This window comes from Zonotrichia leucophrys, chromosome 2 (assembly GCF_028769735.1).
Source record: "Zonotrichia leucophrys gambelii isolate GWCS_2022_RI chromosome 2, RI_Zleu_2.0, whole genome shotgun sequence".
NCBI lineage: Eukaryota > Metazoa > Chordata > Aves > Passeriformes > Passerellidae > Zonotrichia > Zonotrichia leucophrys.
The window spans coordinates 116,496,556-116,521,970 of NC_088171.1; the positions used below are offsets into that span (position 1 = coordinate 116,496,556).

The 25,415-nt window shown below is 38.7% G+C and overlaps 1 protein-coding gene across 7 annotated transcripts in view; it reads left to right on the forward strand.

Annotated features, from left to right (window-relative positions):
* Positions 1 to 24,040, forward strand: part of CHD7 (chromodomain helicase DNA binding protein 7) — a 133,477-nt gene extending 109,437 nt beyond the window's left edge. For 4 of the 7 annotated variants that reach the window (XM_064706139.1, XM_064706138.1, XM_064706142.1 and 1 more), the window contains 23 exons: positions 1,757 to 1,967; positions 2,446 to 2,641; positions 2,875 to 3,042; positions 3,649 to 3,828; positions 4,045 to 4,155; positions 4,252 to 4,457; positions 5,376 to 5,575; positions 6,166 to 6,325; positions 9,404 to 9,493; positions 10,072 to 10,175; positions 11,559 to 11,688; positions 11,971 to 12,043; positions 12,262 to 12,316; positions 13,032 to 13,260; positions 13,429 to 13,637; positions 13,778 to 14,455; positions 14,853 to 15,013; positions 16,668 to 16,895; positions 17,127 to 17,570; positions 18,151 to 18,372; positions 18,778 to 18,918; positions 19,397 to 19,501; positions 20,284 to 24,040. In XM_064706139.1, the coding sequence (XP_064562209.1) occupies positions 1,757 to 1,967; positions 2,446 to 2,641; positions 2,875 to 3,042; positions 3,649 to 3,828; positions 4,045 to 4,155; positions 4,252 to 4,457; positions 5,376 to 5,575; positions 6,166 to 6,325; positions 9,404 to 9,493; positions 10,072 to 10,175; positions 11,559 to 11,688; positions 11,971 to 12,043; positions 12,262 to 12,316; positions 13,032 to 13,260; positions 13,429 to 13,637; positions 13,778 to 14,455; positions 14,853 to 15,013; positions 16,668 to 16,895; positions 17,127 to 17,570; positions 18,151 to 18,372; positions 18,778 to 18,918; positions 19,397 to 19,501; positions 20,284 to 21,237 (5,255 nt within the window). In that variant the 3' untranslated portion in view covers positions 21,238 to 24,040. The remainder of the gene's footprint in view (positions 1 to 1,756; positions 1,968 to 2,445; positions 2,642 to 2,874; positions 3,043 to 3,648; positions 3,829 to 4,044; positions 4,156 to 4,251; positions 4,458 to 5,375; positions 5,576 to 6,165; positions 6,326 to 9,403; positions 9,494 to 10,071; positions 10,176 to 11,558; positions 11,689 to 11,970; positions 12,044 to 12,261; positions 12,317 to 13,031; positions 13,261 to 13,428; positions 13,638 to 13,777; positions 14,456 to 14,852; positions 15,014 to 16,667; positions 16,896 to 17,126; positions 17,571 to 18,150; positions 18,373 to 18,777; positions 18,919 to 19,396; positions 19,502 to 20,283) is intronic. The other 3 variants (XM_064706144.1, XM_064706145.1, XM_064706143.1) reach the window with 3 other exon arrangements.
* The last annotated feature ends 1,375 nt before the right edge of the window (positions 24,041 to 25,415 follow it).

Consider the following 25,415-nt stretch of genomic DNA (forward strand, 5'->3'; position numbering starts at 1 on the left):
GTACAGAGTCAGAGATTTACTGCCTGAAATTCTGCCTGTTTTTACCAAGATGGGCAGTGATATGATTGAAGTGAACTTTGAGTGTCTGCTTGCACTCATTTTGTTTGGGCTTACTTTCCTTATGTGCAAACCTTTAGGATGATCCAGAGAGTCCAGATCAGGAAAATCCAGGGATGTAAAATTATCAAGAAATGCGATCACATCTTGAGTCCATGGGGTTCTGTAAAAGGGAGCGGTGTGAGCTCAGGAGCAGCATGGAGCTGAATTGCCAAAGTTCAGTACAGAATTGGAGATTTACTGCTCAAAATTCTGCCTGTTTTACCAAGACAGGCAGTGATATGATTGAAGTGAACTTTGAGTGTCTGCTTGCACTCATTTAGTTTGGGCTTACTTTCCTTATGTGCAAACCTTTTAAGATGATCGAGAGAGTCCAGATCAGGAAAATCCAGGGATGTAAAACTGTTGTGAAATGCTGTCACATCTTGAGTGCGTGGGGTTGCGCAGAAGGGAGCGGTGTGAGCTCAGGAGCAGCACGGAGCTGTCAGGCAGCCTGCCCCGGGTGGGATGTGCTGCAGGCACCACGTTACAGCAGGCACTGAACCAGCCTTGCACAGCCAGGGCGCGTTCCGTGTTTGTTTACAGGCATCTCCTCAGAGCTGGGATTTGAGAGAGGGATGCTCAGCAGAAGCCTGGCAGTAAGCTCTTCTTCCCCCTCCCCCCAGCCCTTCCATCTTGCCTTGTGCTATTCAAAAGCAGTATTGAAGCTGAATATAAGACAAACTAGAAATATTTTATAAACTACGTTTTGTTGCCAAAAAGAAAAGCAGAGGGGAAAAAAAGATGGCTCAAAAAAAGGGCTTCTTTGGATGTAAAATAAGCTTAGAACAAAGGTTCCTAACATTTTACATGCCAAGATTGGCAATATGAGAGTTCTTGGAATTGCCCACCTTGTAGAAATTACTTAAAAATGGAATAAAAGCATAGGAGAGATTGAAGAGAAAGCTTGAACTTGGTCTGTAGTCTTCCAGTGGTAAGCAGAACAAGAAAATAGTTGCTGCTGTGCATATCGTTCATAGGCAAAGTGAGTGGCAAGAGAGAACTTTTGACTAATGCTGGAAAGAATAAATACGTTGGATAGCTTCATCAAACCGAATTTAAAAAAAAATACATTCAGTGAGAAAAAACTAAATAGAAGGTGAAATAATTTCATAACTGCTTCTGTCCCCGTGTTTTTGCTTGGATTTTTATTTTAAATTTAATAATGAAAGGAGCAGGATCAGGTCATGTGGATGTTTAAGGCTGATTTTAGAGGCAGATATTAAATGGGATTTTTGTCCCTTGTATTTTCCTGTAGAAACAAGACATTGTTTTCTTTCATGCTACATTTTTAAAAGGAAAAAAATCCATTTTATCAGTTGAAATATGTTTAATTTTTTTCACCTTTTTTCATTTTTTTTTCATTGAATTGTGTGTGTCAATATCTCCATGAATTTATTTAGGAAAGAGTTTAGTATTGCTCAAAAGAGGAAAAAAACCAATGAATTCTCAGAGCTATGTTTTATTTGTGCTGTATTTGTGTATCTGTTTGCTTTAAATTTAAGCTTAATATTTTTTATAAATGTTTATTTTTTTATAAATGTTTGTTCAAATAGTGCTTAAAACATTCCTGTAGTTTCTATAGGGTATTGAAGGCGAGCTCATTGTTTATTAATAAAACCCTTTGCAGTGTTCATGTATTGCTGTCCAATCTTTGCAGGTGCTGAAGAGAAAATTTTGGAAGAGTTTAAAGAAACACACAATGCCGACTCTCCAGATTTTCAGCTCCAGGCAATGATCCAGGCTGCTGGCAAGCTCGTACTGATTGACAAGCTGCTGCCAAAACTGAAGGCTGGTGGCCACAGGGTGCTTATCTTTTCCCAGATGGTGCGCTGCTTGGACATACTGGAAGACTACCTCATTCAAAGACGGTGAGAGCAACAATATAATACAATTATAAATAAACTGTGCCTTCCTCTGTGACCACTGCATTTAACCTGTGAGTAATCCATATAGAAAGGGAAGAAATGAAAACAGTGTTTTCTATAGTGATCTGACTTAAGGGAAAGAGCAAACCTAGAGGTTGCAAGTACGGAGCCCTTTCTTTTGAGCGAATACAAAATGACCTCATATGGAGGGCTTTAAACCTCTCAGTTAAATATTTTGATGGCTCTAGAGTTTTTTAGTTCAGGCCTAAATTTTTATCAAATACCCTGGAGTGAAAGTCTGCCCTTTACCAAAGAAAGAGACAAAGTAGTATGTCTTTTCTGACTAAGTTAGTCTTTTAGTTTGTTGTAGTTCTTCTAACCCAGAGAAGCATATTTGTCTTTGTTGTTTTTAGTTGCAGATTCTTTTAAAGAAGCAGTGCCATTGCAGTAAAGCAATCCCTATAATGCATCTCTTTTTCAGGTACCCGTACGAACGAATTGATGGTCGAGTGAGAGGCAACTTGCGTCAGGCAGCTATTGACAGGTTTTCAAGACCTGATTCTGATAGGTTTGTTTTCCTGCTGTGTACAAGGGCAGGAGGTTTGGGCATTAATCTTACTGCTGCTGATACCTGCATCATTTTTGATTCAGACTGGAATCCCCAAAATGACCTCCAGGTAATATAACAAGAGATGATTTTATTCAAAATTAATTTTTTCTTTGCCTTTTTACTGTGAAATTTTCTTCACCTACAAGAGAAATTATGTTGTTGCTCTCTTGAAAGCATAAACAATATTATTTATATTGAAAAAAAATAAACTTTTAAAGTATGTTCTCTCTATTGGTTATTTCAAATTCTTTTTTCTTCCAGTTGTAACCTGTAACTGAGTATCTGCCTTTGTTTCCTCAGGCTCAAGCACGATGTCACAGAATAGGGCAGAGCAAATCAGTGAAAATTTACAGGTTGATAACAAGGAATTCTTATGAAAGGGAAATGTTTGACAAAGCTAGCCTGAAGCTGGGCCTTGATAAGGCTGTGCTACAATCTATGAGCGGAAGAGAAAATGCCACAAATGGGGTAAGGAATAGTTTTTTAAGGTGCATTATCAACAAATGCTATGAATGTGTTACACTTTGCTTGCCTGTGTGTGTTTTAACTGGAGGACAGTGGTTTTCAGATGGAGTGTGGCTGATAGTTTAGTCAGGTTAAATAAGGGCATTGGCTACATGAACTGGCTCAGCTTATCTAATGGCTCACTTACTGCCAAAAGGGGGCAAGTGGAGTCATGTTCCTTCAATCCTGATCCATTCTCATCATTCCACCCTTTATATTATGCTGATCCTGACACTTTATGGAGTTCTTCTAGTTAGCTTTTGCTGGGATAGCCTTTTTGCTTTGGGACTTACTTTGCTTTAGCTTTTTTGTCAGGTTAGTAAGTTAAATCTGCTCCCAGGAGGAGTTCAGCAGTCATCAGAGCTAAAGGGATTCAGTCACAATGAATTATTAAGTCGTTTGAACCACTCACATAACTTCACCCTGAGAATTTTGTTGTTTGTATTCTTCTTTAAAAGGTGATTTCAGCATGAATGTTTAATTTACCACCATCACATTATCGTAGAGTTTAAGTTCTTAAAATGCCAAATACAAGGATGATCCATCTGAAACTCCTCTTATGTGTTACAGGTGCAACAGCTGTCTAAAAAAGAAATAGAAGATCTTCTTCGAAAGGGGGCATATGGTGCTCTGATGGATGAGGAAGATGAGGGGTCTAAGTTTTGTGAAGAGGATATTGATCAGATTCTGTTAAGGAGAACACACACAATTACTATTGAATCTGAAGGAAAAGGCTCAACATTTGCAAAGGTATGCATTGACATTCAGAGGAAAATGAATAAAACGTGACCAGAATAGACGGAAGTCTATTAAATTGCCTTCTGTGTCAATTTATTTTTTTAGTGTACTTGTCTTCTTTCTTTCTTGATACTACCTCTTTCTAAGCATTGTATTTGCTAGTGAAAACCAGGTATTCTTTGTAGCATGCAGTTAAGAAATCAATCCACTTGCTTTTACTTTTACTAGGCTAGTTTTGTTGCATCTGGGAACAGGACAGATATTTCTTTGGATGACCCTAATTTCTGGCAGAAGTGGGCAAAGAAAGCTGAGCTGGATATCGATGCTCTAAATGGAAGGGTAAGCTTTATAACTCTTTCTAGTACAATTAAATTGAAAATTTTCTCCTCCCCCTCCATCCTCTCCTAAATTTATACATTTTCCCTATCATTTTAGAACAACCTAGTTATTGATACACCAAGAGTAAGGAAGCAAACCAGACTCTACAGTGCAGTCAAAGAGGATGAGCTGATGGAGTTTTCAGACCTGGAAAGTGATTCTGAGGAAAAGCCTAGCACAAAGCCCCGTAGGCCTCAGGACAAATCACAAGGTTATGCAAGAAGTGAATGTTTCAGGGTGGAGAAGAACTTGTTGGTTTATGGGTAAGATATGCAAATAGAATATACTAATTGTGGCAAAAGACCTGAAAATAAGTTATATATAATAAATAACTTAGCCTTCTCTTGGACACATTCACATACTATCATACTGTATAATGCTTATACATGCCAGTTAGATTTGGTTTTGATTGCTATATATATAAATTGCACTTATATGTGTTACTTAGTTTAAAGTATCTGAGTGTGTCACAGATGACTATGAGCTCACTGGTAAGATAAGTGGTTTTGTGATGACAGAATATTTGTTTCTGGTTTCTCAGTGTAAAGAATTCTTGAGTTAATGAGTTTCAACCTTTCTTTTCTAAGTATTGAAGAGAGTAATAGTGTATTTGTAAAGAACAAAGTGGTTTTGAAATCAACAGTCAATCTAGACTTCGTCACCACTTACATTCAGATACTTGATATTTTCCCCATTGAGTGTGCTAATTTGAATTTTATCTCTTTGCAAGCAGGTAGCTATATTTGAGTTCTAACATGGTGGCCTTCAGAATGACTGTCTTTATTTTAGAAATTTAATTAAATTTAGTGTGCAACAGTTGCTAGTAATAGGTTTCTGGTTCAAAATAGGAATTGTTCCTCAAATCCCATGATTGTAGGAATTGGTTGAGTTTCCTATTTGTAGCTTACTGGGACCTTTAGAGTTAAACATATGTACTTTATTAATTTGAGCGTAGTTCGATTGCAGCTTTACGAGCAGTGAACTTACTGCCTGTTCTGTAAAATAAACATTCTTAACTCTTTGGTGCTGGAAGTTGGATTCCCTGACATAACCTGTAAATGCAAAATGCATTACCGCTAACACAGGAGGTCCCAAGTTGCTTGATACCAGGAGTTAAATTGAAAGTCACAAATTAAAATACCAGTACGCTGGCTGTTGTATTGAACATATTTTTCTTGTAGCTGGGGTCGGTGGACTGACATCCTCTCACATGGGCGCTATAAACGTCAGCTAACAGAGCAAGATGTGGAAACCATCTGCCGGACTATCCTGGTGTATTGTCTTAATCATTACAAAGGGGATGAAAATATCAAAAGTTTCATCTGGGATCTGATCACTCCAACTGCAGATGGGCAAACTCGAGCTTTGGTTAATCATTCCGGTATGTCTACCACAATCAAATAATGATGCTAGTAAATAGGAAAGAATTGCTTCAGTCGTGCTATGTGTTTGGTTTAAACTATAGCCATTCTGACATGTCGTAGGATCTTGTCAGATTTTATGAGTAAGGTGGGCTTTGACTTTGACTGTATTTAAAGGGGAAGTCTCCCTCAGACACTTTGTAGAATGCAGTTCTCTTTCCTTTAAATTGGTTTTAAACAAATATTCCAGCATTATTTTTTGCTGGCACCTACTGCTGGATTTAATCTCTTTTAAATTGCCATTAATCAGAAAGCTCGTTTCCTTACGGCCATTTAGATTCATGAGAGTTTTTACAAGAAATATTTATATAACACCATTTTCTGGCTAGCACTCTGAATTTTTGAAATCTTCGCACCTAAATTTGCATCAAAGTTTTGGTTGATTTTGTTACTTACAGTTTTCTGTACTGAGTCATGTTGCTGTTCAGTTTTTGGTGGTTGTGTTGCCCTCAAAGTAATAAATACTTAGCTTTAAACGTATGTTTGTAATGTTGTTTGGGGTGAGAGTTTTTCTATTCCAGTTGTGTAAGAAATATTGGGGGTTTTCTAGGTCTGTCTGCACCAGTGCCCAGGGGGAGGAAAGGGAAGAAAGTAAAAGCCCAGAGTTCACAGCCAATGCTCCAAGATGCTGATTGGCTCACAACCTGTAATCCAGATGTATTATTTCAAGAAGACAGCTATAGGAAACATCTTAAACATCACTGTAATAAGTAAGTACTAATAAATGTTTCATTTAGAGGTTTGGGATTTTTTTAAAACTACATGCTTTTGAAAAGTCCACAACTTTAGATATATTGATAGAACACAGGGACATTTAATAGGATGTAAAGGCTATTATTACTTTTTAATTTGGGGATAATCATCTTAACAGATATCTGGACACTTCTGTAAGCTCTTTGTGACATATCAGCACAGTTCTGAAGAAAATTATTCTCTTCTTATTAAATAAGAATGGAATCAGATAAGGTTATTTATTTACCATAGAAAGTAAAGACTATCATCCTACACTGTCTATTTCACTTGACAATTGGCTATCTTTGAATAAAAGCTGTTTGTTTCTTACCTTCTTATGGAGTCACTCAGGCTGGTATTTAAAGTTCTGTTCCATAAATGTTAAACTCATATATCCAGTTCTTAATTTCAGGAGTTTCATGTAGTAATTCACCTATACGTGGCATAAATTTTCTCGTTATTCTTTCTCTCCCTTCCTCTCTTGCTCTCCTCAGAGAATATTTATGTATATATAATATATATAAATTATCTATATAAATAGGCAATAATACAATATGTAATAAATATACAGAATATTTATTCTTCTCCTTTGAGATGAAATTTCTCACCAAACTCTTTTACCTGAATTTATTTGTCCTGATTTGATTTTTGAAATTCTAAACATGTTACCAAACCAAAAGCTTTTGAGGATAAAGGTCAGCGTATATAATGCTTTATTGTTTCATGAATGTCTCTTAAGAGCCTTCCTTGCATATTTTCTGGCTTTTGTTTTATAATATCTTTTTTTTTGTGTCAGCTTTCTTTGATGCCATCTCAGTTTTGCTTACTATATTCTCCATTTAGGCACTGAACCTTGTCCCAAAAATACTTTGGTTTAGAGCTGGAGATGTGGTTGATTGATTTTGGGATGTTTGGTTTTGTTTTTAAATTTCTGTTCTTCATTGTAGATATATAATCATGCAGTTGTAATGCTGTGTTACTGAAAGGTCATCATTACTTTTGTGCTTTGAATATGTATTGGGGCTCATTAATGCTGTTTAGTGGAAAGATACTATTGATTTGAAAAGTACCTGTGGGCTGTCAATAGGGGGTGTGATGTGAAGGAGGAAAGGCATTTAAGGGGTTTATTAGCTCATTTCCAGATGCTAACCAAGCTTAATTCTTCGCTGATGACAACAGATACTCATAGAATTACGTTAGTGAGTGCACTTCCAAATAAACGGCTTTCTGCTTTTTCTGAACTGTTACTCAGGTCTGTTATTACACTTCACTTACTCTTAAAGTAATACAGTTCTTTCCTGTAGCATTATTTTAATCTCTCAGGTAACATGTCTTCATTACTTGCTATATCAGTTTGCAGATATTAATATATTAATTTTTTAAATACTGCTTCTTTAATAATACAATAGAACAATTGCAAGGACTGGGAAGACTGGTAAATATGCAAGAATGTTTTCAGTTGCTATCTTTTTCCTTCACTTCCCAGATTCACCAGGACTAAATGAATTGTAGAAGCTACATGTTTTTAGCACAGGTAAAATCAAACAGAGGTGGAGCCAGTTAATAATCTGAGTCATTTCCTTGAAAAGGTACCAGTTGAAGTTGGCTTTTTAAGAATTGGTGTCCTTTCCTTAAGAACCGTGTATGCTGGTTTAATGCACAGGACTCCTGGAAGGTGCAAAGAGCCTCTGGTTTTTGGTTTATCTTGGGTTTTATTTCGTGCTTCTCCTCTTTGGCTTGATGTAACAGCTGTTATTGCTTAATACTAAGATGATAGAGACCCTCAACAGCTTATTTACATAGCCACACAGGGAGCAGGGACACCTTACTGGTCCCAGTTACTGTGCATACAGAAAGAAGCATGTCTGACATGTTTGGAATTGCAGACATGACCTTCATTCACATCCCTGCTCTTCCGAGGTTTGATTGAATAACATGTGTGAAACCGGGTATTGCTCTAGTTGCATCTGATCTCTAACAAGGACCTCTCAAAACTGGTGGTGGTCTAAATTTTTCATGCAAGTGGGTGATCAGATTACTGCTTCCCTGGTCACCCTTGCTGTTCAGGAGCAGCAGTAATTCAACAGTTGCTGTGATGGATTTGGGTACAGTGAGAGGGCAGGTTGAATAATCTCCATTTTAGCTGGTACTGGTTTTACTTCATGAACTAGGCAGCAGGGGGTGCCCTGAATTGGGTAAACATGGGGAGAGCAAGATAATTTTCAGGTAGATACTTATTCTACAGAAATGACCTCTTTTCTAGTCTCCTTGAAAAGCCAGTCTGCCATTCTCTCTCCTGCCAGCTTTGAGTGTGACCACAACACCTGACAGCGCTTCCAAAAATGTCTGCAGTATTGCAGAAATGGGGAAAAATAAACTTGGCAACAAATATTTTTCACTTCCTTGTAACAGTTAGGTTGTACGTAGGTAAAATTTAATAGCAGTTTGAACTATAAAGAGTAAAAATAGTTAATATCTCCCAAGGGAAATGGGGGATTATTTTTCCCCCCCATTCTCAGAAGCAAAAAGTTGTATAATCTGAAAAACCTGACATTCCATATTGAGGGTTTATTGTAAGGTAGTAAAACCAGATTTTATATCTCGTTTATTCCTACAACTTCTGATGTGCTTCCAAAAATGGTATTAAGGCAGCAGCTGAGGAAATTTTATGAGATAATGAAGCAGAACAGTTACTGAAAGCCATCTGCTCAGTTGTTTACAAACTTGCTTCAATACTTCAGAGGCAGTGGTAGAGTACGTGTCTAAACTTCACAAGCTGCACTAGGTAGAACTAAATGAAATGCGCCGGGGCCGGGCTGAGCTGGGTCCCTCTCTGTGCAGTGTAAGCAGTTGCCAGGCAGGCCTGTTGGAAGCCAGCAGAAAGCACCACACAGAGGTGATTATGTGCCACCATCTGTCACGCTTCAAGCCTACCATACAGCATGGCTAATCAGCCTTGGCAGGATGATGGATGAACAGCAGCAGCTGCCAAAAGCCACTGTTGGCAAACAGTCCTGAAGTTAAGAACTTTTTCCCCCCTCTGCCTTCCTCTCCAGGGTCCTGCTGCGTGTCCGCATGCTCTACTATCTACGACAAGAAGTTATAGGGGACCAAGCAGACAAGATCTTAGAGGGTGCTGACTCAAGGTTAGTGCAAGTGCAGGTTTATTTTTTGCTTTATGACTCTGGCTTTTGTAAAGTACACATACTATAATAATGCAGTGTTTAAAGGTGGTCACACTTTATCTCTTATATGTCTGTTCTCAAGCAACCGTATTGTTTTATGAAGCGCAGTGGGTCATTTTCCTGGGGGAGGAAACGATGCGGGAAATGACAGAAGTGGATTTGCAGCTCTGCTAATATTGAGGGATTATTCTATCTCAATTTAAAAAATTAAAAAAATACTAAGACCTTAAATGAATCATATTTAGATAACCATTTGACTCCCAAAATAGCCTAATGTTGGGGGGGGGTGGCGATATTTGTGTTGTTTTTTGGTTGCCTAATTATTTTTTGTTGTTTGTTTGTTTAACCATCCTAATTATTTTTAAGAATATTTCAATTTGTGTATTGGGTTTTGGGGTGGTTTTCCAGCTCAAAAATTATATTTACAGAACAGCATAAAACACTTGGGTTTTTTTAGGATGATTTGTTTTGTTTTTTTTTTTTTTTTTAATCTTTGTCGAGTAATACCTTTGAGAATATGTATAATGCTGTCTTCACAGTGAAGTAGATGTATGGATACCTGAGCCATTCCATGCCGAAGTTCCTGCAGACTGGTGGGATAAGGAGGCAGATAAATCCCTTTTAATTGGAGTATTTAAACATGGTAAGTGGCGTCTCACTCTCAACAAAACTCAGTTGTAAAGCTTTCAGCGTGTAGGACTGTTCAGTCATAATATTAACAAGTATTGTTCCAAAGAACTGTTGGCTTGTATCTCCCTTTTTTCTTGCCTGCATTAAAAACCTAATATGAGCTGTAAATATCAGATGCTGTTTTTAAATGTTTGCAGAACATTTGAGAAGAAAACATTACTTTCTTGGCTGTAAATAAAACAAAGCCATATTTGTTTAAATAATAGCCAAATAGTAAGATAGATCTCCATAAACTTTGCTTCCAGCACTGCTTCACTTGCTAACTCTGCCAACCAGTGTCAAAGTGGACGGTGGGCTTAACCTCTGCTATTAATCTGTACAAGTGCCTCCTGGGCTTTGTTCCAAGCAATATTTCACAAATGTCAGTGTTGAGAACTCCCGGCTCCCTTGAGTGGGATGCAGCCTTGTTAACTTTGAAAGGCTGGGGATGCAGAGCTGGCATGATATATACAGTGAGCGATTCCTGATTATAATCCCAATTCTCTGGAGGTCGCAGAGGTATTCTCAGCAGCCCAGCCTGACTAAAGGGGAGAATGATGGCTTATAAAACCTTTCATGATTACAGTTTGGCTTGAGGCTCTACAGCAGTTAGGAGCAGTGTGTTGTAGTACAAATCCTAATTGAATTGTGCTGTTCTGCCTATGTACAGCAGCTCTGTGTTGTGGGCTCAGCTGAGGCAAGTCTAGTCTAAAAATCATTTTCCTGCAGTGCACTGTTGGGATCTGCCATTTTCCATCTAGTCAACTTGGGCAGTAAAAAAGCAAACAGCAGTTTGAAAACCATAGAGGGAACAGTGTCATCTTACTGACATGCATCATCCTAAACCTAATAAGACAGGTTCGTTGGCCTTACGTATAACCCATGTATGCAGCATTTTTGCAGCCTATATTGAGGGTTCCAGCAGGGCTGGAGCTATTGAAAATACGTGTGTGTGTGTGTGTGTGTGTGTGTGCGCTCCTGTTAGCGGCTGTGTGTTTCCACTGGCGAGCATTGAATGTCAAGAACCACTGTGAAAGTCATAAAGGAAACTTAAAGAAGTTTTTCACTTGTGAAAGATTTTTACTTTACTTTATAGCAACATGAAATTTGATGCTTTCCTCACCATCTTATATGTGTTAATGTTATTGATGGGAAAATGTTTCTGTGCTGTTGGAATTCACCAACATGAACAATTTTTTAATATTAATTAAATGTTTCCAGCAAGGCGATAGTGCCTTTGTTTTATTTAATAATAAATTAATGAATCCAGAAAATTGTACTTCTACTGCCTAGACCTGTTCTATTCACAGCTGGTCATAGCTTTTAAAAAGGCATTTGTCTCCCACTCTGCACACAGGTTATGAGAAGTACAATTCCATGAGAGCTGATCCAGCACTGTGCTTTCTGGAACGGGTTGGCATGCCTGATGCAAAGGCCATAGCTGCTGAACAGAGAGGGACAGACATGTTAGCAGATGGCGGTGATGGGTAAGGAGGACATGAAAAAATTAATAAACTTTATCAGCATTGTATATGTTGGCATGGGTTCATATGTCATATTATACTTACATGTTGCCTGAGGATATGAAGTGATCGTATGATGTACAAAGTACATAGATTTGTTTACAGAGTTGAGCATGAAATACAAATGTGTAACTTGGTACACCATACTGATGACTTTTGTAGCTTTTTTGCTTTTGTCCAGAAAATCAGCCAGCCCCCTCTCAAAACCAGTATTTTTCCTGAAAATATTTTAAAAATATTTTATAGGGGTGAATTTGACAGAGAGGATGAAGATCCAGAATATAAGCCAACCAGAACTCCTTTCAAGGATGAAATTGATGTAAGAACTCCCAATTTTCTCTAATTACAAATATGTACAATTACAACTGATTCTCCATATTTATTTTAATGTGTGTTTTTTAAGTTTGAGAGCTACCGGATAAGCACTCCTTACAAAGATTGTTTGCTGCTGTGTTTGAGAGATGACATATTTTTCTTCTCAAATTATGACATATGGTCAAAACTGAAAACTAAAATAACTTCTGTCTTCTCCCCAAGGAATTCGCAAACTCACCTCCAGAAGACAAAGAGGAGTCCATAGAATTACACCCAAGTAAGTCTATAGCAAAAAAATTTAAAAAGCAGAAAGGGATTGTTTAGTGAAAGGTGGACTGTTTATATTACCACATGAGGGGATAGGAGATGTTTTGGGACAATACCACAGAAAGCTTTTTGCTGCCAAATCTCTTCATGCTTCACATTTTTCAAAACAATTACATACTGTCTTTGAATAATCCACATTATGGTTCTCTGGATTTCTAATTACATAGTAGAAACCATGATGATAAAGACCGGATGTTTCATAATGCAGCCGTTGATGGTTTTGCCGATATAATCTTGGAAGTTACAAATACGTTGTTTCCTCAGTATGGAGGAAAATTGCCAAGTTTAAGTGAGAATAATAAAGTGGGAAATGATAAGCATAGGTGTTTCCTCAGAGGCAGAATGATCTTCTTAGTAATGTATTTAAAGATGCATTGCATTAATTTAAATACTTATACTGTTCATAATATGTTTGCATTCATAACATCGAATCATAGTGTTTGATAGTTATCTCTAAATGCTTCACAAGCATTTCTGAGTTCTTAGACTTGGATGATTTGATTCTATTTTCTACCTCTTACCAATAGTTAGCCTGTTTCTAATTCATTATGCACCAGTATTAGAGGCACATGTTCTTATCTGATAAAACAGAAATCCAGTTATAGCCATAAAAACTGAAATGTTTAGTGTTGGTTTTGCAGTGCAAATACTTCTCTGTTCTCTAGGCAAGCACAGTGAAAGCAATGCTGAGTTAGGGCAACTCTACTGGCCCAACACTTCAACCCTGACTACCCGTCTGCGTCGCCTCATTACTGCCTATCAGCGCAGCTATAAAAGGCAACAAATGAGGCAAGAGGCACTAATGAAGACTGACCGCAGGAGACGTCGGCCTCGAGAAGAAGTGAGGGCACTGGAGGCAGAAAGGGAAGCCATAATAACTGAGAAACGACAAAAGTGAGTTTCCCGGTGATAATCTTCCTTTAAATCTTATTTGAGCTTTTGTGTCGCCCATACAGCTCTTTTGTTTTGAAAAAATAAACTAAGGGGATTTTGGGGCTTCTAAAAGTGTTTGGAATCTTATCTATCCAGTGGCCTCACTTTTCTTGCTTCTTCCTTGACTAGATGGACAAGAAGAGAAGAAGCAGATTTTTATCGTGTGGTGTCTACTTTTGGAGTTATTTTTGATCCTGTAAAACATCAGTTTGAGTGGAATCAATTCAGAGCATTTGCCAGGCTTGACAAAAAGTCCGATGAAAGCTTGGAAAAGTATTTTAATGGCTTTGTGAATATGTGTAGACGAGTGTGCCGAATGCCAGTCAAACCAGATGATGGTAAGTTTAAATTGACTCTGGAAATCAACATGAATATTGTGAGACCATGGGACTGTTGAAAATTCATGCCCAGCTGTAAGGATTTTGAAATGGGTGTGTATTCAATCCATGTTAAACAGCACAACTTGGTGTCCTTGCAGAGCCTCCTGATCTTTCCACGCTGATTGAGCCGATCACAGAGGAGCGTGCTTCTAGAACTTTATATCGCATCGAGCTGCTGCGCAAGATCCGCGAACAGGTCCTCCATCACCCGCAGCTGGGGGAGAGGCTAAAGCTTTGCCAGCCAAGTCTGGACCTGCCAGAGTGGTGGGAGTGTGGTAAACATGATAAAGACTTACTGATTGGTGCTGCTAAACATGGAGTCAGTAGGACAGATTATCACATTCTGAATGATCCTGAACTCTCTTTTCTTGAGGCTCACAAAAACTTTGCTCAAAACAGAGGGACGGGTAATGCAAATACTGTGTCTTCTGTAAACCCTCTGGGTGCTGGCTGCAGTCAAACACCCCCAGTCGTCCCATCCACACCAGTACAAGAGGAAAAGACTACAGAACCAACAGAGTCTAAAGCTGAAGGGTCTGAAAATCCAGCAGCCAAAGAAAAAACTGAAATTAAAGAGGAGACAGATACTACAGATAAGGACACTAAACCAGACTGTGATGCTGAGGCTGAGCCTGACTCTGTTAAATGTGAATTGAAAGACATAGAAATGAGTACAGAGGTAGATCCAAAATCTATTTCTGAGAAAGGTTCAGAAGAAGATGAAGAGGAGAAACTGGAAGATGATGATAAATCAGAAGAATCCTCCCAACCTGAAGGTAATAAACTGGTCAGATCAGTTCTGTGTGCTTAGCACAAGCCCCACAGCTGTTGTAGCTCATGCCAGCTGGTAAGTGGCACATGGGGTCCCATTCTTGAGTATGGGATGGGCTGCATGCAGCAGTTCCTCTGCCCTTCCACATATCAGGTGGCTAAATAAGCTTTCATAAGAACCATCCAGCATCAGCAGGGTATTCCCCCACAAGGGATGATTTCCGGGAAAGCTCACTGAGTCAGTAAGCATGGTCTCTGTGCCAAATGTGGAAGGCTGGGGCTCTGCTGTAGTAATTACTGAACAAAAGCCCGAGTTAGAAATGTTGTGTCAGGCCTGGTTGCCTTAGCTTATCTAGCTGGGTAGACACTGGATGTTAATGCCTGGTCATGATTGTTATTCAGCAGGAGCAGTTTCTCAGGGTAAGAATTTTGATGAAGAAAGCAATGCCTCTATGAGTACCGCAAGGGATGAAACACGCGATGGATTCTACATGGAAGACGGGGATCCCTCTGTGGTTCAGCTGCTTCATGAGAGAACATTTGCCTTCTCATTCTGGCCTAAGGTTGGTTAGGGGTAGAAAGACATGTGTCTCCTTTAATTTCAGTAAAATATGGGAAATGTGCTTGAAAAGTAAGAGTGAGCTTTGTGTGGTACTGCACTTCTGGCAGGCAAGAGATCTTTTTCTGTGAATGATTTGTGGGATGGCACTTTTTTCTTTAAGCTCATACAAACTAGCAGTGGAAATGAAAGAAATTGCTCCTTTTTTCTTGTAAAATAGTGTCATTTAGTAAAACAATGGACTGCTGGCAGTCATGAACTCTTCATAGGGTCCATAACTTTTTGTCAGCAGAGTCCCACCTCTTGCACCACTATACAGTTTTGTATTAGGAGTTTTCCCTGCAGAGCAATCTGCAGAGACTTTAAAAGATCACCTTTTTATTTTGGGGTGAGGAGATTGTAGGGAAGAGTTTTGCTGACCTACATGATCTAAGCCATTATGTAATATTGACAGATGTAATTGTATTAAGGTATCCTGCAAACATAAGCAGCAGTTTTAGATAGAATAAAGCTGTATCTTATTTTGGTAACAGTGCAGAAAATTATCTAATATAAAATGCTTTTAAAAATACAAAACTGTAACCTTGTAATAAATCCATACTTAATTTAGCACTCTCCTTTGCAGTAAGGGGAGAGAGAAAAATAAAGTAGTAATAGTCTTAAGCTTACTAATCACCATAACAGAGCCATCTGGTTGGGGCAGGGAGGGGGAAGGGGCTAGCAGGGCAAGAGGACCTTGCTCTTAATAGGCTTATTTCTGGGGAAAGCAAGCAGTCTGTTGCAGCTGCTGAAATTTGGTATTGGCTTCTGCACTGTTTTGCTTTTCAGGAAGCTGAAATGCATTCATATATGAATGCTCATATTCCCTAACCAGCAGTATTTCTTAAGAGTCCCAAAGTTTCTACTACTTCAGACAGGCTAGTCTGGAATGTGCTTGAATACTGAAATGGAAAAAAAAATCAAATAATGTTCATCTTCTCTACTTTCAGCATGTATTTTGGAAACATGGGCTAAAATCTTATTCCAGTCATAGTGTGAAAGTAGAACAGAAAATCCTTCATCAGTATAGGTTCAGCATAAGTAGACTAATAAACATAATTAGAGATTTTTAGTGTACACGCTTCAGTGAAATTTGAAGTGATAATGGGCGTGGAATGAAAATTGACATTCATTAGATGTCCCTAGGTTGGTGCCCGTTTCATAATGTTGAACTTTATTAATAGTGACGCTAATGAGGATCCACTTCCTAGGACAGAATTGCAGATCCAGCCTCTTGGATCTTGAGAACTGCAGCTTTAAGATACTGATTGCAGATGTGTTTATTTTCCCTTCCTAACTGTTGATGTTTCTAACTACTGAAGTTTTGTAAAACAACAATGAGTTTCTATTAAATTTTTCAGTTAGTGCATTGTCATACAGAAAACTTTGTCTGTCTTTTCTCCTTCCCCTCACAATATAAATGCAGCTTTTAAAAGTTATTATTCTACAAAATTGTGTTAGCATCTTGCAAGGTGATCAGTTTATTCCTAACATGCAAGAACAGTTGTTTCTGAATGTCTTCCTTAAGCTGTGGAAACTGGACTGTGTCATAAGACTCATTTGAGTTTAAAAGGTGACGTTTACACCGAGGGTTCATTACAGACTTTTCCTTTCTGCAGGACCGAGTAATGATCAACCGATTAGACAACATCTGTGAGGCAGTGCTGAAAGGGAAGTGGCCAGTAAATAGGCGCCAGATGTTTGATTTCCAGGGGCTCATACCTGGGTACACTCCAACTGTTGTGGACAGCCCTCTACAGAAAAGGAGCTTTGCAGAGCTCTCCATGGTTGGTCAAGCCAGTGTCAGTGGCAGCGAAGATCTCACTGCTTCTCCTCAGTTATCAAAGGCAAGGCTACAGTATTCTCTTTTTTATATAAAACACTTTATCTTGCATGAGCTTCTCTTGCGTAATAGAAAATAAATCAGATGAATAAAATAGGAAAAACATCAAAGTGTTTCTTTGAATAAAATAATAAAATAAAAGCTTTTTTTAGAGTGATATGTTTGGAGTTTTGTTTTTAATTCAGCATAGCAAACAGAGCTTTGCTAATGTTTGAAAATGCTTGTTTTTTATTAGGAAGATGCACTCAATTTATCAGTTCCACGTCAGAGGAGGAGGAGACGAAGAAAGATTGAAATTGAGGCTGAGAGAGCTGCCAAGAGGAGAAATCTTATGGAAATGGTTGCCCAGTTACGTGAGTCTCAGGTGGTCTCGGAAAATGGACAAGAAAAGGTTGTAGATTTATCAAAGGCCTCACGAGAGGCAACAAGTTCTACCTCAAATTTTTCATCTGTTACTTCAAAGTTTATCTTGCCTAATGTCTCCACACCTGTGTCTGATGCCTTTAAAACTCAAATGGAGCTGCTGCAAGCAGGTCTTTCACGCACACCCACAAGGCATCTACTAAATGGCTCTTTAATAGATGGAGAACCACCCATGAAGAGGAGGAGAGGAAGGAGGAAAAATGTAGAAGGGCTTGATCTGTTATTTATGAGCAACAAACGGACATCACTGACTGTAGTAAGACCACAACCTTTTTCCTTTTGTCTCATATTTGTTCTTCTGTCTGTGGTACTTCCTGAATGTGTTTCAAGTCTTATACTCTCTCTAAAAAAAACATACAGTTTTTGCCCAACCAGGTTTTTCTTTGTTTAGAGCTGTTAATTCTCTTTGAACCAAACACAATGTGCACGTCAAGATTTTACTCTTGTGTTTTAGGTAGCTTGTACTTTCAAAATTACTTACCTTTTTTTTTTTTTTTTTTTTTTTTACAAAATATATTTCTAACCATATACATTTTGAGGCTTAAGCATGTCTTTCTTGATGTGTTGAAAAGGGAGGGTGTTGAAGAATCTTGGAGGACATGTACTGGAAATGCAAAAAAACCAGCTTTGCCTTTAGCACTATGTTCTTTAGTGCAAGGATGTAAAATTTTCAAAATTCCCTGATGCAATGATACTACTTTATGTAGTATGAGTATTTAACCCCATTAACTCTTGTGTATGCAAAATCTTAAACATTTCACTTCAGTCAGTTTCTGAAATTATTTCTCCAGGTGTTCCTGTTAAGGGAAGACTAATCCAGATGTGATTGTTTTCAGGAGGATGCAGAAGTGACCAAAGCTTTTGAAGAAGATATGGAAGCCCTACCAGCAAGGAACATTCCATCTCCTGGTCAATTAGACCCAGACACTCGCATCCCTGTAATCAATCTAGAGGATGGGACCAGGCTGGTGGGAGAGGATGCCCCGAAAAACAAGGATCTGGTTGAATGGCTTAAGTTGCATCCTACTTACACTGTAGATATGCCAAGTTATGTACCAGTAAGTATGTGATTGTAAAAGTGTTGTTCTATTATATGAATACAAAAGTTAGTTTTACAGAGGTCAGACTGAATTCCCTCACATTGGGCATAGTCATTTGATTTTGTAGCTTGCATTTCAACAGAAGTTTTCTCTTTATCCAGCATTCCTATTTTATCCACACCCAAGTGACACTGGGGTGTTGGATTTGCTTTTGCTTTCTTAACATTTGTATGTAACAGCATCTTAGAAGCACGTTTGTCAAGTACTGCAGAATTTCTTCATCTGATGCAAAAAAATCTTTTTCATGTAATCTGAGAGTAAAGTAATGGATCCCTTCTTAAAATTGTTGTGAGAAGGGGTACCATGATTGGTGATTTTTCTCAAGAAATGAAATGAAAAGCAATAAATTTCTCTTCTTTCTAGAAGAGTGCAGATGTGCTGTTTTCCCCATTTCAGAAGCCGAAACAAAAACGACACAGATGTCGAAACCCCAATAAACTGGATATAAACACCTTGACAGGAGAAGAAAGGGTACCTGTTGTAAATAAACGAAATGGAAAGAAGGTAAAAATTAAGTTACTTCAGTCAAGGTCTTTAATAATGTCTTTGCATGTGGGAAGCAGGTTTTCTATTCCAGGCTTCTCTTTAAAAGTTTAATAATTTGGTACCAGCAGTTTTTCTTACTGGACTGTGCCACCTGGTTCCTTTAATTCCTTCTTTGCTCTTCTGTTGTGTTCATATTAATCACCTGAGTGAATAACTCTCATTTTTTGAACTTATATAGCACATTTTGTTCTTGGATACAAAATTTATTAGCAGATCTGCCTAAGCTACAGGACTTTACCATTTTTTTAAAAACATGATTTTGTCAATTGAGCTATCACTAGCTGGTTTCCAAGTATTTTTTCACAGTAAACTGAAAGTCTTTGCAGCCGTCCTTCAGAGATAAAATAGAAAGGAAGATAGAAAATGTCCATATAAGTAGTTGTTTGGTTTCGTTGGTAGGTTTTTGTTAAAGTCATAACCTTGTCTTTTGCATTAGATGGGTGGAGCTATGGCCCCTCCAATGAAGGACTTGCCAAGATGGCTGGAAGAAAATCCTGAGTTTGCTGTTGCTCCAGATTGGACTGACATTGTTAAACAGTCTGTAAGTGAAACTCTTCCATGCATCACTGCAGGTTACAGCACAGAAAAGTTGAAGGCTGTCTAAATTGATTATTAAGTCTTTATCTCATAGGTTTAGGTTTTTAGAAAATCATAGTGTCTGTGTAGGAGTTACCCAGCTCAGAGGGAATGGTGATAGAAGGCTGCTGCAGATTAAAATACACCAAAAAATCAGCTACAGTTAAGGCAGCCTTCAGCATTTGTTTTGCCTTTTTTTTTTAATAAGTAACAATCCTTAAAAAGCACAGGTATTTGTAGATTAAGAACTACTAAGAAAATATTTGTTATATTCATAACAGAAATACACTTCATTGTCTCAGTAACAGGCAGCATCAAAGGAATAGGTTTTCTGTCTTTTATTTTACAACATTTGTTTGAAAATAAAGGGTAAAATTCTGCAAGTATTCAATTTAATAGAATATTACTATTCTGAAATTCAGTACGAATTATGAAGACACAAACTTGTAACTGCAACATATCAGGGTGGGGTTTTTTAATGAAGTTACACAGTTTTCAGCATGTATTATTTTACTGTTGTGTTTAAATATAAAAAAATCTGTGATCTTGATTCCTTCATCTTTCTTTACTTGTTCTACTGCCATTCACTATAGTACTAAGCTAGTCACCATTTGCCAGGGTGAAAAAACAAACCACTTTTGGAGTATGCTGAAATCCCTTCTGTTTCTTCTATCATCATCAGTTAACTGCTGAAAGCTAAAAAAGCCAATTGAGGATAAAGCTTGTTTTTTCACCTTCTCTTTTTAGGGTTTTGTTCCAGAGTCCATGTTTGACCGTCTTCTCACTGGACCTGTTGTGAGGGAGGAAGGAGCAAGCAGAAGAGGAAGAAGGCCAAAAAGTGAAATTGCCAAAGCAGCTGCAGCAGCTGCTGCTGTAGCATCAACTTCGGGAATCAACCCACTACTAATGAACAGTCTGTTTGCTGGAATGGACCTCACAAGCCTCCAGAACCTACAGAACCTGCAGTCTCTCCAGCTCGCAGGCCTCATGGGCTTTCCACCAGGGCTAGCAACAGCTGCTGCTGCTGGGGGGGACGCTAAAAATCCGGCTGCCATGTTGCCTCTGATGTTGCCAGGGATGGCAGGACTGCCCAATATGTTTGGACTAAGCGGATTGTTGAATAACCCGATCACGGCTACTACTGGAAATGCCACTACTGCTTCTGGTCAAGGAGAGACTGAGGATGGCGCTTCAAAAGCTGAAGAGAAGAAAAATGAGAATGAAGAGGAGAACAAAGACTCTGAGAAAAGCACAGACACTGTTTCTGCTACTGACTCTGCGAATGGATCTGTCAGTGCTGCTACTGCGGCGACTACCGCCACTGCCACCACTACCACCACCACCAACACTGGATTGCCCACAAACCCTCTGGCCTTCAATCCTTTCCTGCTGTCTACCATGGCTCCTGGCCTCTTCTATCCATCTATGTTTCTACCTCCAGGACTGGGAGGATTGACTCTGCCCGGTTTCCCAGCACTAGCAGGACTTCAGAACGCAGTGGGCTCCAATGAAGAGAAGGCTACTGACAAAACTGAAGGAGCTGCCTTTAAAGATGAAGAAAATCTCGAAGGCAGTGATGCAGAGGAGAGCCTTGATAAAACTGCAGATTCCTCCGTTTTAGAAGATGAAATAGCACAGGGTGAAGAATTAGACTCACTTGATGGGGGGGAAGAAATAGAAAACAATGAAAACGATGAATAACCAGTACCAGTTACAGTTAAAGTGTTTTAAACTTTTGACAAGTGGTAGTCCTACTGTTTACACTCACAGTTAATGTCCATACTTAGTTTTTATAAGCTGTTCTGTAACATAGTGTAGCAAAAAAAAAAAGTTCAAGTCATGTTATACAGATGTGTCAAAAGGTATCTTGGTCATTAAGTATTGTGCAGTGCATTATTTATTATCCCTAGGAGAGATGAAATTTGAGAGGTGATCATGTCTTTTTAAGGAAATTGACATAATGCTCTGCTTTTTTTTTCTTTTGGTACCATTGGTATTATGAATTAAGCAGCAATTTGTAATCAAGTGGCACTAATAGAAGGAAGTGCTGCTTAAAGGAAGGATGAAGTTATATATTTAATTTTTTTTCCTTTTTTTTTTCCTTTTTTTTTTTTTAATTTTGCTGTGAAGGTCAAGATGAAATTTACCATACATATCGTACTCGCGCTTCATTTTGACTGTATGGGAGTTCACCCGCTCGCGTGCGCGCACACACCCACACACACACTCTCTCTCTGACAATCTTCATGATAGTGTGAATGTCTCTGTCTTGAGACGCAGCAATAATAAGGCAGCTGTTGAATGTGAAGAGTACCTTTTGGAAATTAACCCGTGGAGAAGGTTCTTACAGGATAAAGCTACAGTTTAATCGTCTCGTGATCTTGTAATGCACTGGTATAAACAAAAAAGAAAAAAATCAGGTACCTTTTTTAAATTAAAGGACTTTGTTACTTTAGCCACAAAGCTAAACAGCATTACCTCAACTCTAAACTAGCCTTGAAGTTTACAGACATGACTTTGTAAATGTATTGTTTTTCTTTGTTGTGATGTCTTTTTATTTTTTTTTTCTTTGGAAACTGCTATCATGTAAGATAAGATGTAAATTGCTGCCAACTGTAGTAATGATGCTTTTAATAAAAGTGACCCATGATATGCAGAGATGTAATTATAGAATGTAGTGTTTAGGGACAACCAAACTGGTGTTCACTTTCTGTATTTGTATTTGTGGCTTTTTTATAGCATTTTCCTGCTATATTCTTTATAGAATAGTGGCTGTAAATGCTGAACTGATCGTCTTCAGGGGACTAGGCAGGAAGAGAAACCTTGAATTGCCTTCATATTTTCCACTCTAAGTAACTCTACAGAAATGCACGCTAAAATCCCTACTTTACTCCTTCAAAGGGGCATGAGAGACTGAGAATACTTTAAATGTGTTCAGCATGTGATAATGTGGTACACTAAAGAACAAAAGGGCAAAAGAAAAATGAGGCTTTAATAGGCACAATATCTAGGTCATTTATCCTTGGTTAATGGGTAGAAAAACACAATGCTGTAGTGACAGCAAGGGATACAAAGGCTCTGTGGTATCCTGTAGACCAGAGCTTGTGATGCCAGAAACCACTGTGTCAAACAACCTACATGAAACTAAAACTGACCCACTTTTTATAAAAACCACTGTCTCTTCTGGAGAGCTACTGATTTGTACCCTTTTGTGACCTTTTGATATTGGAGATAATGTACCATTTGAGAACTTCTGTTTTCATGGTGTTGTCACCTTGACACACACATACACAACAAGCTCCAGAGTGAGGATAAAAGGTTAGATTTTCAGTGGAGTACATGAAAAATTAGCTATTTCAGTAGCCAGCTGTGGGTGGACCCCTGTCTTTAGGACTAATATTATCTGTGCTTTTGGCATGCTGGAGAGCTGCAAACCTCACTCTCATGTACGCTGTGAATTTGCACGAGAGCTCAAACGGGCAAGTATTGCAAGGCCGAAATTTGGTCTCAAGGGGGATATATAAAAAGGGGTGAACTTGGCTTGAAAAGGATATTTCATGGACGATGAAAGTAGATGAGAAATGAAGGCTTAGGAAGTGATTTTTGTGTGAATGAATCACAGGCACACACTGTTGAAATGAATAGATGTCAGGATGTCTTGTACTGCCACTTAAACAGATCATAGGGAGTTAATGAAGGTCAGGAAGGATTCCCCCTGCATGGACATCACTGAATGGTTGATGAGGTGTGTTATTCCTGCCTCTTCCTAAAACATCACGTGTAGACAACGGCAAAAAGTGAGAGGCTGAAAGCAAAGGCACATTGACTTGGGCAGGTGTGTTACATGCTCTCTTGAATTCATTTGAGCTGTTTTTAACATTATTATTAAATGCCTTGCCTTATTTTTTTTTTTCTACCTGTAAAATTCCCACTGTAAGAGTTTGTAGGTGCTTCCCATTGTGTGTATTCCACACATGGTACCAAATAGCAGGGGTTTTTTTCAGTTCAGTTTTTATAATTTCCAGAAGAGATTTACAGAGACTAATGATATCCCTTGGGAGAATCCTTTTTAATTGGCAAGACTAGAAATTATATTGTTAAATGTCGTACTTAGTCCCTTTCTCCTCTGTCAAAATGGGGAAGTTCTGGTAACTTCTATTTTTGCCTATAGGTTTTTGACATGGAAACATCCAACTCCTGATGTAGGATGTCCAAGTGACAAGTGAGTGAATCTTACGCCTAGTACAAGCATCTTCCATGATGGCATTACTCATCTGCCTTTCCTACTCAAAAAAAAAAAAAAAAAAAGGCAAAACTGAAGAACTGTTGGAACAGAGCAAATGCCATGGGAATGGGAGAGCCTCCATGCTCTGTGCTTCCCAAAGAGTCTTGCTTCCTGGAAGCCAAACAGACCCTTCACTTGTTGGAAAGGTGGTGACATTTGATTTTTGGAAGGGATTTGGGCCCCTGGTATGAAAAATGAAGTGGGGGGATTGCCATCTAATGTCCGAGAAATGTATTACATGAAAATATGAAGGTTTTTCTTTGATTTGACAGAGTTTTTACATGTTAATTATTGCAAAGATTCTTACGGAGTTTTAAAAGTGTGTCTAAATGAATAAAAGCTTACGTGAGTAAGATGCATAGATCAGAAACTATTCTGCACTTGATTCACATTTGGAGCTCCCTTTCTGTCTCTCATGATGAGGAGCCTTTTGTTTCTCACCAACCAGTTTTTGCTGGACCTCCTAATGGCCGTGGAAATGTTAATGGGGTTATCAATGAATATAAATTACTTTGTGTTGCTTTCAAAAGGAAAGTACCTGTGTCAAAGTACAGCAGCGGTCTGCATGCTAACACAGCCTGTTCTGTGTGCATGGTGTGCAACCCTGCCAAGGGAAAGGACTGAACAGCAACAAATCTGCTCAGGCTACTACAGACGTGATTTTTAATAAGGGAACTATAAAGGAGAACCAGTTCAAGTGTGAGTCTTGAAAACTGTTGCTCTTGAAATAGTGGACAAATTCCTTAACTAGCCCCAGGTTTTTTCAGTCAGCTTCAGTCTCTTGTTTTCTATTGATGTCAAATATCAAAGTGTATTGCTTATTGGAATTGCACACTTCTATTGAGGACCTTTGCCACTGAGCACTTCCTCATTTGAGAAGGGCTTAAGATTGAGGGGAGGGAGGGGTATTCAATTGTATTTTCTGTATTGAGCGTCCCACTGACTTTTGTGAACAAAACTGCTTGGGACATTTAAGACTTCTGTTGCTTCTGCACCTCATGTTTCTGCTACCTCTGAATCCTTAACATTGGGGCTGGGGTCAGGAAGTGTCAGGATACGTGAGGGCCCTCAGACCTGCTGCCTCCATGGTTTCCTGGGCACCTGAAAGGTGCCAGCCCATGAATGTTTCTGACTCCTCAGTGGGAAAGAGTGCTGGCTACAGCTTTTGCTTCTGTGCTGTGCAGATAACCTGTTGTACCCCTTTGGCTTCAAGTGGTGCCTTGGAGAGACCTGGAGATGGCTTCTTACATAGACAGGTGATGTTTTAGGCATCAAGTCTAAGCAGCAGCTTGAGTCAGCTGCCCTGAGGAGAATGTGTGAAGGAAATTCAATTATATGATTGACAGCTGTTATGATCAAGTTTCGATGGGACTTACAAAGACCTCTCTTGGAATGCAGGGTGAATGTCCCAGCTCAGTCTGCATGCAGTTTTAGATAATAGATTTGATGCAAAAGAGCAATCAAACACTTACTAGTATAAGGAGCTATAGTGCAAAGTATGTATTTTCTAGAAGGGGATAAATCCATGTCACTGGATGTTTTTGTTTTTCCAGGTCCTATGGATTGCTGTTAGCACTGGTAAAACCATATAAAC